The sequence below is a fragment of the Symphodus melops genome (genome assembly GCF_947650265.1).
Source record: "Symphodus melops genome assembly, chromosome: 6".
Classification (NCBI taxonomy): Eukaryota; Metazoa; Chordata; class Actinopteri; order Labriformes; family Labridae; genus Symphodus; species Symphodus melops.
Window position 1 is genome coordinate 8,089,502 of NC_136696.1, and position 15,655 is coordinate 8,105,156.

At 38.7% G+C, this 15,655-nt stretch overlaps 1 protein-coding gene across 3 annotated transcripts in view; it reads left to right on the forward strand.

Annotated features, from left to right (window-relative positions):
• Nucleotides 1-337: 337 nt before the first annotated feature.
• Nucleotides 338-15,655, forward strand: part of jph3b (junctophilin 3b) — a 33,799-nt gene continuing 18,481 nt past the window's right edge. For 2 of the 3 annotated variants that reach the window (XM_079345242.1, XM_079345243.1), the window contains exons 1-2: nt 338-2,146; nt 14,713-15,199. In XM_079345242.1, coding sequence (XP_079201368.1) covers nt 1,765-2,146; nt 14,713-15,199 — 869 coding nt within the window. In that variant the 5' untranslated portion in view covers nt 338-1,764. The remainder of the gene's footprint in view (nt 2,147-14,712; nt 15,200-15,655) is intronic. The other variant, XM_079345244.1, reaches the window with a different exon arrangement.

Below are 15,655 nucleotides of genomic sequence, written 5' to 3' on the forward strand. Positions count from 1 at the left end.
CACATACAGTGATCAATGTAGCTGAAAACAGCAAAAAGTTAACTGGCAAGCTAGATGTTGGCTCAGATTTAATTTGTTCTTTATATTCTCTACAATTTTCTCATCTAAATTTCAGCAACTTATCTTTGGACTCTAAGATCAAACCAACCAACTAAAACAGGAAGGAAGTCTGAGGATGAGTAATAATGACTGAAAGCTACAGGTTTAAGAAAGAGACGCTCCATACTCTCAAGGGAGTACATGTCTCTTTAAGAGCTGGAGTGCATGTCTCTTTAAGAGCTGGAGTGAGCCATTGAGCAGGAGGGAAGGGGAGGGGGTGGTTGGCTGCATTGGAACAGTCCTCTTTAATGAGCAGATTTTCTGGGAGAGACAACACACACACACGAGAGAAATACAGTGATCCAGCCACAAGAGCTGATGAGATTCGACTAAGACACACCGGAAGACTGGCTGTGTTAGCCGACTCTCCATAGGGTAATATGGAGACGAGCAGAAGATGTTGAAGAGGACAAAACATACCGTAACTGGATCATAAAGATGGATGTTTTACTATCAAGCAGGCAATCTGAAGACAACCCACGCAGAGGATAAACCACTTATGGACGCAGTGGATTAAAGACCTACAAACAGACTGAGAGAGAGGGAGAGGGAGAACAGGAAATTTATAATTCAGATGTTTATTTTGATTGTCTCTGTACACTTGCTGTAAAACAAAATGTGTTAACCTGCTTGAGTCCATGCTTGAGGCAGGACACTGCATTGCTGCTCTCCAGCAAGACAGAGTAGACTAAAAACAAAGGCAGCCAAGCAGATAACCTTATGTTTTTCTCTATTATTCTGTCTCTTCCTCACTCTGTTCATGAGTGCCTTTCTTCATGGTGCAACCAGGCACAATGTGTAATGTGCAGACCATGAATAAAAAGGAGAATGGTGAAGCCTGAAGTGAGCTACAGATTACGAGTCAGACTTTAAATGGCCTCAATTCATTTTATCATCCGGAGTGACTTGAATGAAAATGAAATATTTGTTAAGAAGGGGGCAGATTTTTATTTTTTTCATTAATTACACTAGCTGTCACAACCAGTTTTGGCTTGGTGCTGATTAAGGAGCCAGGCAGTGACTTCTGTGCTGGAGGTTTGGATGCTTAAAGGTCTAAAGAGGAGAAATCTTGGCAGTACACCCCAGAGAGGTGTAGGCATCATCAGGTAGGAGGCCACTAAGCGCGGGCGCCTGAGTGGAAAGCAGGAAAGAAGTAGGTGGAGGAGTTGTGCATGTGTGTCACAGACTGTGTAGGCAGGCCACTGGCAGGCTGACGGATCTTGCCAAGGGTAAGAACTCCTGCTGAGAGAGGATAATGGCAACTCTGTGCCCAGTCTCCTCCTCTCTTACCTGCATCAGCCACACAAAAGGTGGAAAGGGCTAGTCAGTGCTACCAAGTGGCCACTAAGAGGATGATGTAAACAGCATCAACATAAACAAGCCCAGGACACCCCTGAAACCCCTGCAAGGGGCAACGTTTTGTTGTGCACATTTTTCTCTTTCTTCTCTAAATCACCTTGAAACAAGTGGGTGGGGTGGGGGGGACCTTGAGTTGAGTTTGAGTTCTCCCTCTCCCTCTCACTCCTGCCTCCTCCTTATCCTTGACCTGGTCCATGGATTGGTTCTAGCACCAACCTGTCCTTCTTTTTCCTCCCTTTCTTTTCTTTTTTTTTTCTTTTTCTTTTTTACGAGGCTTCAGGAGAATTGCCAAGACCTGTTTCATGCATGTCCACTGGCGGCAGGTTCAACTTTGACGATGGGGGGTCATACTGTGGAGGGTGGGAGGAGGGTAAGGCGCACGGCCACGGAATCTGTACAGGGCCCAAGGGCCAGGGAGAGTACTGTGGATCTTGGGCCCATGGCTTTGAGCTGCTGGGTGTTTACACCTGGCCAAGCGGCAACACCTACCAGGGCACCTGGGCTCAGGGCAAGAGACATGGTGTGGGTGTTGAGAATAAAGGCCGCTGGGTATACAAGGGAGAGTGGACGCATGGCTTTAAGGGACGCTACGGCCTACGTGAGAGCATGGGTACAAGTGGGAAGTATGAAGGGACGTGGAACAACGGGTTGCAGGATGGATATGGGACTGAAACATACTCAGATGGAGGTAAGACTGGAGATGCTCAGAAAACCAAATTGATTGGTGCCCAATTGGCAAGATTTCAACTGATGTCCCTTGTATTGCAGCCAATTCCCCCACCAATCATAATATTCATACACTTAAAGAACACTGGCATTCAACTTTAGGATTTCCTTGATTCTACATTAAAAATACCTCTGAACAAACAGCAATACAATGGTACAAACACTTATTTGTATCATAACATAAGTAAAAAAATTAATCCAAAATAAATAATGTAACAGAACATTAAATATCAAACAACCCAGTGCAGGGAGCAGAAATGGCCGCACACGTCCCAGGGGCAAGGAATGGGTTTAAATATTTAAAAAGTGCATCTGTAGAGAGAAGATTAGTATTTGTGTATACAACGTTGAGCTAAACAGGAAAACTAATGACAGGGATGTCTTTAGCTTCGTAGATTTACTGTGTTTATGTATGTATGTATGTATGTATGTATGTATGTACATCAGTCTGGACACTAATGATTTAAATATTTAGACTATAGCTGGAAAGAAATGCAATAGATAGATAGATAGATACTTTATTGATCTTGAGGGAAATTCAAGGCATCCAGTAGCAGTATACAAGACAAGCAGGACACAAGACATTAGTTACAATATACAACCACTGTCCCCCTCCCTATACAATAAGCCCGAAACAAGATTTAGAAGCCCCCTATGTGACTAAGAGTAAACATAATTACAGATTAAACCTGTGCTATTAACATTAGACTCATGCTTATATAACAACAATGTACATAACCTGTGAAGGAGAGAGAACATATGTGCTAAGTAAAAGAGACCTGTAAACAGTTAAAGAGCCTCAGAAACAAAGTGCTGATCTTCTAGAAGTTTGTGTTGTTTGTGCAAGTACAGTGGTGTTTTATCTACTGTTCGTTTCCCTTCAGAAAACACTGTTGTGACTATTCCTTTGGGGGGAAAAAACAGAAAAACAAGCTCCTCCAAGTTACAGTACACTTGATTCTTGTAGTGCTGACAGACTCTAAAGAATCTGTAAAACAAGCTTAAAAAACTAATTGGTTTAGAAACATTCAATCAACCTCCTTTTTACATTGCTACATTTACACTGTACTGGGTTCATTCAAATCATAGCCAACACGGTATTCTATAATAGGAAATAAGTAGTGATAATAAAATACAAACTTTTAAAAGCTTAATTAAAAAAAATGTAGAGTAGTACAGAAACTTCGTCATCGTTTTTCAACTTAGCCAAAACGTTTTTCTTACAAGACAGCCAACAGTATGCACACATACAGTATGTATTCAGTGAGGACTACTTGCACAGAATGCACGCATGCTCTTTGATGTAAATACTCAAAAAGCAAGCGCTTACAACTATTAATGACAACAGATGATGGAAAACAAACGCTTTGTTTTTAATCTGCAGGGATTTTAGCTTCCTAAATACACAAAGACTAAATAGCATACCTCATAAAAATAAAAAAAATATTTTTTTTATTTAAACACGTGAATAATCTTTATGAATGAAAATACACTGGAAATAACTGACATTCCATCTAGCTATTGATTAGGAATTAGGTAACTAGACGCGAACATCATCCACCCATTAAGTTTGAAGAACTGCAACAGATAAAACATTGATTCCTTCAGAACATTAACAGTTTTATTCATGTTTTGCCTCCTCTTCTTCTTTTGCCAACCTGGACCCTTGAGGGCTTTGTTTTATTTTTTTGCCATAATAAGGAGGTTATGAATTGCGTTGTGATGCCTCTGGTCAGGGTCATCCAGAGAGCAAGAAAATAGGCCTTTTTAAATAAGTGATGCAGTTATGTTTTCTTGGCTTCTTTTGCAACATTACTAAACAATACTGTAGATTGACAATGATATATAATAATGTTGAGTGACCCATTTTTTTCTTCTTCTCATTATCTTTAACTTTTATTTGTACCCTATGACAGCCGGTGGCCTGAGCACTTGCTTACACTGCCTACTGTATGCCACAGGTTGTAAAAGGGATGGGCTTTCAGTTGGTAAATACTAGAATTACTGGCAAATGGTTCTTTTGGAGGTAATAGATTAAAGGACACGCACACACACACACACACACACACACAAACACCCACACACACACACACACCCACACACCCACACCCACACACACACACACACACACACACACACGCATAGAGGAGGTTGTATAAGGACAGACTATGGAATCCTCAATTTTTTTTCTTTCTTTTTTCTCACCATCTTCTTTCCTTACAAAAGTCACTCCTCACTTTAGCCATATAAGGACATGGTACTGAAAGGCCTATTTTTTTAGGCATATCGGACGAGTAAGGGTTAGGGAGGGACAGTGGAGGACAAATGCTTCAGAGTTACAAGTCCCCAGACAGCACAGTGCTAAAGAAAACAGATTACAATGATGCAATCGTTTCACAAAATGTAGTGCTTTATATGATAGGTTAGCTCTAGACACAGGAAATCTGGGGTGAAAGAGTGAGGAATGATGTGCACCAAACAGCATCAGGATAGGGAGTGAAGCCTGTGACCAATACCATGAGGAATTTAGCATCTGTGCATAGGGTGCCAGCTTATCAATCAATCAGGGCCCGAGTGTTGTTATTCTTTAATGATCAACAAATATTTTCAATAAATGTGACGTCAAATATTCTCTCATTGCGTCATAAGATTGTAATTGTTAAAGTTACTCCTTGTTAGACAAGAGAAATTACACAAATTAGTGCTACTGTGAGGCGTTTTTATTGTGAGAATGCATGCAAGCTTATTTTTGGTTCAGTATACATTTTCAGTATACATTTTGGTATGTTTACCCCCTTTGGTCAATGTGTCATTGTATGCCAATAAAATAATAGTTGTGGAAATCCATCCAGGTTTTGTCAGAGATACTGTTTCAACGAAAAGGACTGATCAACTGACTAACAGCAAGACTGACACAACTATCCCAAACCATGCCGTAGAAGAACTAAACATACTGCCTAAAGAAGCCCATAAGAATACATTTAATTGTGAAGTTAACAGAAATAATCTGAATGCAATATTTTGTTAATATGTATTTATTCAACAGTTTGGCATATTAAGTGTTGGATATTTTAATGCATGTGACACATCCATGAGTGCATTCATGTTGTTTTTGCTTTGGCTTGACCTCAGTTTAAGTTGTAATATTTGTCCACTGCAACAATTTAAAAGATAATGTGAAATTAACATTAAAAAATGTTAATCATTTCCACAAAAAAATATAAAACATTTGATATCAGTATGAGATTTGCCTGAAATGGAAGTCAACACCTCCAAGGACTCTGTGCTGCTGTTTCAGTCTCTTGTAGGCTGGGACTGAATTTATATATGATCACAAAAATATACATGAAAACACAATTGGTAAACAAACAGTTAAAGCTGAATTACATAACTACAACTATAAGGCTGTTTACAGTGCCATTCTGAACCACTCACACAGTTGAATGCACGCACACATTGTCCCAAATTGCCTGATGAAACCCTTAGATTGAGACTGGTTTAAGGGGTTAAATCAGGACATGTCAGAAGAAGTTGGCTTGATAAATAACCAGACAGATGGGATAGGAAGGAGAGATAGACTGGAGAACAGATGAGAACGATAAATCCTTGAAGTAATGAACAGATAATGGAAAGATTGCTGGATGGCTATAAGGATGATTATTGCGATTAGATATGCTTTTGAATAGCTAGTGATGCCTTTACACAAAAGATGAGAAAGACAAAAGCAGACTGCAAAAGAAGTCAAAAGAAAACCTTCCTGCTGAAAAGACACTGTAGCTCTGCAAAGTGTTTGAACCCACATACTATAAAAGCGGCAGAGATTGGCCTAGTTGTGAGTGTTTATCTTGCTCCAGAAGTACACAGTGTTCTTAGCAGCATGCATTTGTTCTTTCTATAAATCTGTAATGTGATTTAAGTGTATGTTGAACCAAAACACATCAGAGAGTGTCATCAAGGTAGATTACCGTGATCATAAATCAACAGAATTAACAAAGTGATCGTTAGATTCTTACTGTAGATGATTTGCAGCAGTGAGTGTGAGCGGCCTCACCAGTGTGAGAAGAAGAAGAGAAATAACTAAGGAGCGTCCAACAGCCATTCATTTTAACTCACAGATTGAATGTCCATCTGCTGTACATCTTTGTCACAATACCTGTGTTTGTATCCAAATTCCCACGTCACCAATGTATGTGAGTATTACAGGTAAATTGCTTGAGCTTCATCTCATGGCCACAAAATGTTGGTAAAGCATGGCCATGGTCTAAATCTGATAAATCTGATAGGTAAAATGTATGCATGCTGATTAAGAAATAATGGCTTGACATATTTATTGTGATAAATCTATATTTTTGCTGAGGTCGAATCTGACCTATCATTCTCCTGATTTCCAACTCTATCCAATGTCCTATACCTCTAAACTTAAAGGCATAAAAATGAGTCAAAAAGGGAAAGTATATCATGCAATCATGAGCTAGCTTCTTATCAACATTGATTCTAATCTAATGATTTTCACATGGCACTGCATGAGACCACTGCCATCATGCTTAATAAGATGAAGCTTTGAAGTCCCTCTGGTAAGACTTCACAAGTTTTTCATTGGCATTGGTTGATGACTCCTTCCTCCCACTTGGGAGAGATAAATGGTGTCCTGACTAGAGCAAGAATGGATTAGTGGCCGCTTCTTTTAAACATTTCCAGGATCTGTGGGAGAGTTTCAATTTATTCTTGTATTAACCAGCTGCCTTTAAATGCAGGGAAAGTAAACAGGTCTTCAACATTGGTTCAAGAGGTGTGTTTGTGTCTGTCTGAGCGTATGTGTTAAGAGAAAGAGGGCCTGCCTCCAAATGTGTTTAAAATTAGATGGATTTTAAGTTTCTGTGGCTCACATTTCGAGGTGGTGTTTGATCATTTTAATGTGGTTGAACACCAGAGGATAATTTAATAGTATAAACTTTGTTGTCTGACATATGACAGTCTTTGCAGTTTGCTTATTGCTCTTACATTACATTTCTGACAATTTAATGTAATCCTTTGCTTTTTGTGCTCAGGTAGTATTTTTATTGTTCATGCAATGGTTTTAAGGTGTTGCATCAGTGCTGGTAATAATGCTCTTAACCAAGTCACTTGACAACACTGTTTTCTCTTGAAAAAGACATTGTGTATGTAATTAGACTCAAACTAATGTGCTATTAAAATTAATAGAGCAGGGAAAGGTTAAAAATGAATCATACACATAGGTAATTTAGTTTCAATTTAGAAAACATTGATTGATAGCAACTTTTACAATCTCATGCTAATTTTGCTGCAAATTGTTAATGTTGTCCATTTTATAGCTGTACTTAAGTCGTACCTGAGTAAAAAAAATATCTGTTTTTAAAGTATTCATCCAAGAGTTCAAAGGTAGGCATCTATAGAACTTTAAGCCCACAACTGACCTTTTCATCCATTGGGGTTGCTTTTCCCAAGCAATAAAAAGCAGGAGCCAATTACCCTTCAAGTTAATCTGCTGCTTACATACAGTATTTAAAGAATATTGTGTTCACTTGAAGTCTAGCAACATTTCCAACAGTCTGATCTGAATGGGTAGTCTCTCTCCAACTTTACCATGGTGCCACATTTCTGGGAAATACTGTGTAATTGCTGTTGTTTGGCTTTTCTTTTCTCTCCTACATTTACCAGCATCTCTCTTTTCTCTCCTCCTACCTCTTCCCTGCTCCTTTCCGCAGCCAGTCTGTACAGTAGGGTTTCCATAGCAACACTCATAGACATGCAGCAGGTCAGTTGTCACAAGGGACTCTGTGTTCTGGGCTTCTATTGGCTGCTCAGTTGTGTCTACAGAGCCCTGATTGGCCCTTGTTCTTTCTGCTAATGGTGTTTACTAAGATGAAGAGCTAAGCTGACTTATTACAAACCACACACACACACACACAGAGAGAGAGAGAGAGAGAGAGAGAGAGAGACAGACAGAGAGCGCGAGAGTGAGAGAGAGAGAGAGAGAGAGAGAGAGAGAGAGAGAGAGAGAGGGTGAAGTAGAATAAATGAAGACATCTTCAGTAATTATTTTAGTAGAAATGAAATGAGTCACAAAATGAGAGGCAGATATAACAACTACACTGTGCAATCGTTGTTTGTCTAGCTCTCTCCACACAAAGGGTCAAAGACAGAAACTCACTCAAATATCCCTTGTATCACCCCAAATAAAGACTTCATGACAAGTGTGATGTCATTCCACTCAAATCAATTACAGAGCCAATTTAACAGCCAATCAGGATTTTGCAAATATGCTCAAGTTTAAATAAAATTGTCCAACATGAGCACATCTTCCTAACTTGCTTCAAGCTACTATCAGAGCTGAACAGTTATTCCACTAAACTGGCATTTTTACTCAAGGTTTAATTACACCTTAATACAACATATGACAGGTGGGCAACAAATCTAGATCACCTATTTTATGTCATGTAGTAGGAGTCAGCTGAAAAGATGAATTAATTATAAACTATTTGTGTGCGAGGAGGCCCCTAAGCAAGCATTGCAACTTTTTCTAACCTTTGTCTTAGTCTTACAATGTCCTATTTCCTGTGTCAATTCAAAGTTGTGATTTGTTATAGCGAACAGTAGGGACAGTTAACCTCCTTGACCTCAGTCCTAAACTCTAAATATAAGTGGGTAGATCTTTATGTAGTACTTTGCAGGTCATTAACTTTCACTTTTTTGACAAACTGGACCAATAAAACACAATGTTGCTCAATATTTCCAAGAGATGCTGACATACTATAATGGAAAGCTGCATTCGATCATTTGACATCTATACAGAGTGAGTTGTGATTTGTACAGGATCCCTCTTTGTTTAATCTAGCATGCTACTCCTGTAGCTAAATGCTCACTAATACCTTTATTCTGTTCAAGATGATCCTGTTAAGCACTTGCCTGGCATGGATAGGATGGTGATCCGACTTTGTATGAGTGTGTGTGACTGTAATTGCGTGCATAGTTGCTAATCTTGTGCAGTCTCAATGTGAAGGAGGATCTACACCATGGTGTAACGAAAAGAGGTAGGCAGAATGTGCTGCCTTTTAAGATGTCCGCTTAGATCATTCTCCTTCCTTATCTTTTACAGAAGCATTCTACTGTCTCTACTGGAACAATATTTTAATCATCATAACTTTTCGACATCACTTTTGTCTTCATCAGATGGTTATAAACGTAATCCAAAGAGCACCCTTGCATGGAATATGCACACCAATATGCTGAAAAAGTCATCATCCACATTACTAAGAGGGGTTAAACATCCATGATCATTCATTCAACAACTACTTGACATGTTTGCCTATATGTATGTGATGAGGAAAATTCTATAATTTTTTTTGTGATTGTGTGTAGTTATAATATTTTTTCCTTTGTGACTTAAAGGGCCTATAGGTAACTTTAAAAAACAGAGCGTTAGTAGTGACACCGCAGGTCGCTTGGCTAACTGCACCAGCAACATGTTGCTCGCTTTCACTGGCGTGCTTATATGACAAGGACAAGTATCTTCATCGACTGCGGATTCACGTGGTCAAGAGGAATTATCTTACCTGTTCTAGAATTGAAGCTATCTCTGGGTCGGTTTTTGTACCTAAAACCAATCGAAGCTCCTATGAATGAAAAGTTCTCCTGTGTTCACTCTTCACCTGACACTGGTCAGAGTCCAGTTTGGCTTGAGAGACCTGTACAGAGAAAAACCTTTTTTGTTTTCTTGTGCTTACATAGAGTCTGTGAAGGAGTCTGTGTTGTGCTAGAGGCTGGGTGTACATTTTTAATTACATACTCCATCTTAGTTTCATTCTCCATCCAGTCAGGCACAACTGTTACTCTCTGTAAGTAGAGCCGTGTGAGGAGGACGTTGAGAACACGCACAGAACGTCACCTCCTGCAGCTTTCATGAAAAATCCAACCCAAGTTCATAAAAAATAAAAAGTTACATAAAAAGATACAGGCAACACAGAAAGACAGGAGATGTCTCATTTTAACATCAGTTACTGTTCTCTTACTAATGGGCAATAAAATACAATTTAATTATGTGGCAAAATTTCATATAGCCCCTTTAAGGTTGCCATATATTGATTGTGTTTATAAACAAGCCTGTTCAATTACTTTGCAAATGGTTATGACCACGTTTCTTAAGTCTTCAGGTTACACAAAATGGTTTTTGACAGAGTACTAAATAACATAAAGATATAAAGTCCTTTATCTTTGTCTGTCTGTGTTAAAATGGCTAACAGAGCATTTAAAAAATGTTCTTGATTTTTTAAGCCACCTACTATGGACCTTTATCTTTGGTTGTTTTCCATCAGTTATAAACTCAAAAGCAAAGTTAAATCAACACGTTTATATTTTTGAATGACATTTTTTGTGTGCGCAAATGAAACAAATGTATGAGGTCATCAACACAGAAAAATCTGATAAAATGACAAGTGCAGATATTTTCAGACGTTAATGCATAACATCATGATATCATGTGTCTTTTTTAGTGAAATTTCTTACCAGATAAATAATCCTTAAATGGAAATCTGAAAGGCTCAGACAGGAAAAGGGCCTAAGCAAAATCTCTTAAACGGATAACAAACCCACACAGTGATTTACACAGGCAGAGGTTTAGCTTCGAATTGACTTCCCCTTGCTTTGCTGTGTTCAGTGATTTGAGTAGACTTTAGCTTGACCGTGTACATGCTTTTTCAGCATAACTGTTTTGTGTCTGTCAAGTTTTTTATCCTGCATGTCAGCAGTCTTTAGCTGCCTTTTTGCTACCTGATCCTGGCAAAATTTGAATCTTAACTTTTTTCTGTCTGTGATAATTTCTCAAACAACGTAAGGTATTACATCTTAGCAAGTGATACACAAATCGAATGGCCTGTCTTCACACATACACACTGGTTTTTATTGCATGAGAAAACAAAATAACAGTTCAGAAAAATCACAAAAATAGAGAAATATATGCTTCCTCCTCAGCTTTGCACATCACTTTTTTAATTTATGACTGATGGGCATATATGAAGATTTGAGAGAATATTCCGTAAGTGGCTTGCAAGTTATTATGGTGTTTAATTTTTCTGGTCTACTGTATTTCTAATGCAGACCTTCTCTACTGCCACAGAAAACCCACTGTAGCTTTAGCTTATGTAATGGGAATGGTTTGATGTTAGTTGTCAGGATTAATCAGTTCTGACTAACTACCAATACTAACTGGACATACTGAGGGAGTTTTTCCTAAAAACACATGGGCATGGTGCTGAAATGTATACATTTATACAGTAAATTGTTTTTTCTTTATCTTTGCAGAATAACTGTTAAACATTACTTTCTTTCATGTTTTATTGTTAAACATTGGGTTTAATATTATTTTTTTCCAGTTTTGCCCCCTTAAGTTAAACATGTTGAAGCAGTATTGGCTAGTACTTGGAGATATTTAAAGAAATTGCAGACTGTTGTTAAGGTTATATAAATTCTTTTTCGAACTGTACATTTCTAATCTTTATTAATGAAGTATGAGATAAGACTTCAGAAAGAATATGTCAGGACTGATTATTTACTTGCATTAACTACCAAAGGAATTTTGATACGCAAATCAGATACATGGTGGAAAAAACCCCAACCATTTAAAGTCCTTCATTGGCTGCTGCTCTGTCCTATCAAAATTGTAGGTGTATCAGGGCAACAATGTAACAGAGTCAATCAATCAATCAGTCTTTATTTGTATAGCGCCAATTCATAACAAGTGTTATCTCAATACGCTTTTACAACAAGCAGGTAAAAGATCTTACCCGGTAGATCATATGAAATATAGACCTTGTCTTAACTGGAAGAAGTTCCAGAATACAATATATATGGTAAGGTATTATCCTTTCTTTGTAAGGTGACCTTTAGAGTTTTGAAATTATTTTTATTATAAACTTAAAAAGAGATAAAGACCTTAAGAGACAACCGTTTTAAACCCATGACTAGATGTGCATTAGTTTACAAGTTTATTGTTGAGGGTGTGAATCTCTCCTTTACACGAGGGTTATAAGAAGTTTGCTGAGCAGTCCTTTATTGCAAACGGGTTCGGTACACGGGTAGTCAGAGGAGCTAACAAATCCAGCGGACAAGGCTAAGGTCGGCAATGAGGGACAGGCAGAAGTAATACACGAGGTGAGAGACAGAAAACCGCTAGGACTAGGTACACAAGGAAACACTACGAACTGGCAACATGAGGGAGGAAACACAAAGCTTAATAAATAACACAGATTTAGTTTTCAGCACCATGGAGAGCGACAAGCTGATACAGCATCAAAAGAGCAGAATGGTGGCCCACTAGTTTTTGTTTACTTGGGCAAATGTGATTAAGGGTTGTACATGCTTGGAAGAAATGCTATATAATTTGATATCAATCAATCAATCAATCTATCTATCTATCTATCTATCTATCTATCTATCTATCTATCTATCTATCTATCTATCTATCTATCTATCTATCTATCTATCTATCTATCTATCTATCTATCTATCTATCTATCTATCTATCTATCTATCTATCTCATTTAACTGGGTTGTACATCTAATAGCAAGAGTTTGTTTTTTCTTTTCATCAAAAATCAACTTTTTAGTAATGTTATTACCAACAATGTTATCCATGCAAGAAGACAATGTTTCTGTCTGTTTACCTTTTCCTTTAATGACAGCAGAATCACTGATCAAACACAGGTGAAGCTCCCTCTGTCTCTTCCTATGGATTCTTATACTTATATCTTGTCTCTGTTTTAGATTACATTTAAAATAGTAATCTTGTCAACTTAGTGCATTTGTGTTTGTCTGTGTATGTGAGACGTGTGTGTGTGTGTGTGTGTGTGTGTGTGTGTGTGTGTGTGAAAGTTCTTTGATCTGTCTGTCATATGGTTGTAGTGCTGTGATCCAAAATGATTACAAAGGCCTGGCCAGATGTGCTGGCCAGCTGTTTGTGGCATGGCCTCGGACATGGTGTCTGTTTGGAGTATAAGAGGTAGCATATAGGCATGATCAGGAAATGATCAGATAAAATACATTTCCTTACTGACATTGAACTCACTTTAAGTGAGTCTTAGAACCTGGCAAGAATGTGATTGCTTTATAACATTATTGCTATTCACTCCTTCCCACTTCACTCACAGTTGAGCCCACAAAGAAAGTGTTTTTGTGTTTGCAAAAGAGCTGGTGAACGTTGTTGCAGTCCTTATATGGTCATGTAGTTTGGTTAGAGCGAGTGCGTTTGCTACAGAATGAATCAGAGTGCTGTTACATCAGAGATATGGGCAGGCAGGATGGATCTCTTGTATTCCTATTGGAACACACATTTTCATTTGTGTGTGTCTGTGTGAGTGAGTGAGAGTGAGAGAAAGAGGGAGAGAGAGAGCAGCACACACACTGAGATGCCCTACTTTCCAGCAACATGGGGATGTAAGGACTATTATACTGCAGTATGTGTGGGGCAGAAACATGGTGGGAATAGATGGACAGACAAGAGGAAGTCACTCCTGTGTGCTGTTCTACTTTTCCATGTATTTTTATTTTCTCAACATAATTGTTCATCATTAAAAACAACTTACTGTAAGTTTTTGGAGAGAGAGAGAGAGAGAGAGAGAGAGAGAGAGAGAGAGAGAGAGGGGGGGGGGGGGGGGGGGGCAGTGACAAGGTATCAGTTTTTTTTAATTTTGTTAGCAGGAATCAATTTATAACAAATAAGTTGTAAAAAATAAGACATGATGTTGAATTATAGAGAGACAGAAAAGAAAAACAAACTATAACACTGAGGTCATACTGCACTTTTCACCCAGCAATACAAGGTCAAAGAAATCAGCCATTGCGTTATAATGGACCCAAAATACACCACATAAGCACAATATAAAGTAGAATAACACAAACATATTCAAACTAACACTCTTCAGGACTAACTAGATCTCTAAATCACAACCCGAAATGTATTAAATAGGATTGCGTTTTGTAAAATTTTGTGACACAAATACTTATGGTAAAATGTTTTTTGAGTTGACCTACAGGGTCATTTATGAGTCATTCTGGAGGAGCTACCAGTAAAATGAGGAATTTTATTCAAATAAGCGGCTAATATGGATTAGACTGGGATCTAGGAATGATCCTTCACTGTTCTAACAAATTAGATTGATTACATTAGAAGATGGTCATGCGACATTAACCAGTCACTGCAAACATCCAGTATTACAGTCGTGTAATAGATGGTTAGCGAGACTAATTCAACAGTTATGTTCTTTATTAGAAGTTATGTTCCCTATTTACCTTGTAAATTATGTATGTATGTATGTGTATACATTTGTTTAGTTCTCAATTTGTAATGTTTATCCTCTTTAGTAAACCCCCAAGCTAGTTAGCTGCGCAGTGTCCTGTAACAAGAGCATCATTGTTGCTTAGCTGGTTTTGTGTCAAATTGTGTGTACATAATGAATTTACAGACATAGTTATTTGAAAGGAATTGTAATGGTAATTGTTCTTCTCTTCCTATAGGAACATATCAGGGCCAATGGGTTGGTGGGATGCGGCATGGCTATGGAGTTCGTCAGAGTGTCCCATATGGCATGGCGGCCGTCATCCGCTCTCCACTCCGTACCTCCATAAACTCTCTCCGCTCCGGTTCAGAGCACAGCAATGGAACAGCACTGCTGGACCGGAGTGGAGTGGTGGTTCCTGGTCCTCATCCTGTTCCTGGAACTCTTACGACTAGCGTGTCCATGTGCAGCACAGGCAGCAGTGGCAGCAGCCCTGCTGTGTCTCGTGGAGGTTTTGTGCTAACAGCACACAGCGAGGCTGAGCTGCTGAAGGGAAAGAGAAAAGGTGGGCTGTTCCGGAGGTCTATTCTGTCTGGGCTCAAGCTGAGGAAGTCAGAGTCCAGGAGCTCTCTCGCCTCCCAGAGGTCTAAACAGAGCTCCTTCAGAAGTGAGGCTGGAATGAGTACCGTTTCCTCGGCTGCATCTGATATCAACTCTACGATCAGGTAATACAGAAGTGGATGATGCAAGGAATGGCTTTGGCTATAGCACTCCTGCAGGCCTCTTCTAAAGCATCTTCTAGCCCTGTCAAAACATGTTTTCCTCAAACTGAAGTTACAGATATCATGAAGATACCATGACAAGAAAGAATGCCTTTTTTTGTTTTGGTAACTATAGCAACTCGGTATTGTTGTTGTACCTAACAATCTCGATAAAATGCCCACAACTAGTGACAACAAAATAACCTGACTGATAGGTCAGAAAAGTTAAAAGCATGATCTAGTTGAACCAGCTTCAAGTATATCCAACAGATTGCACCACTGTAAATGGCAATGAAAACAGTTTGATTTCTAAACTCTTATCATGACCTGATAAAAGTAGGTGAAAGGGTGTTGTTAGAGGATAAGGATTGATTAAGTTCATGGACAGTGCCCTTCTTCTTCATGCAAGTTCCCTACAGG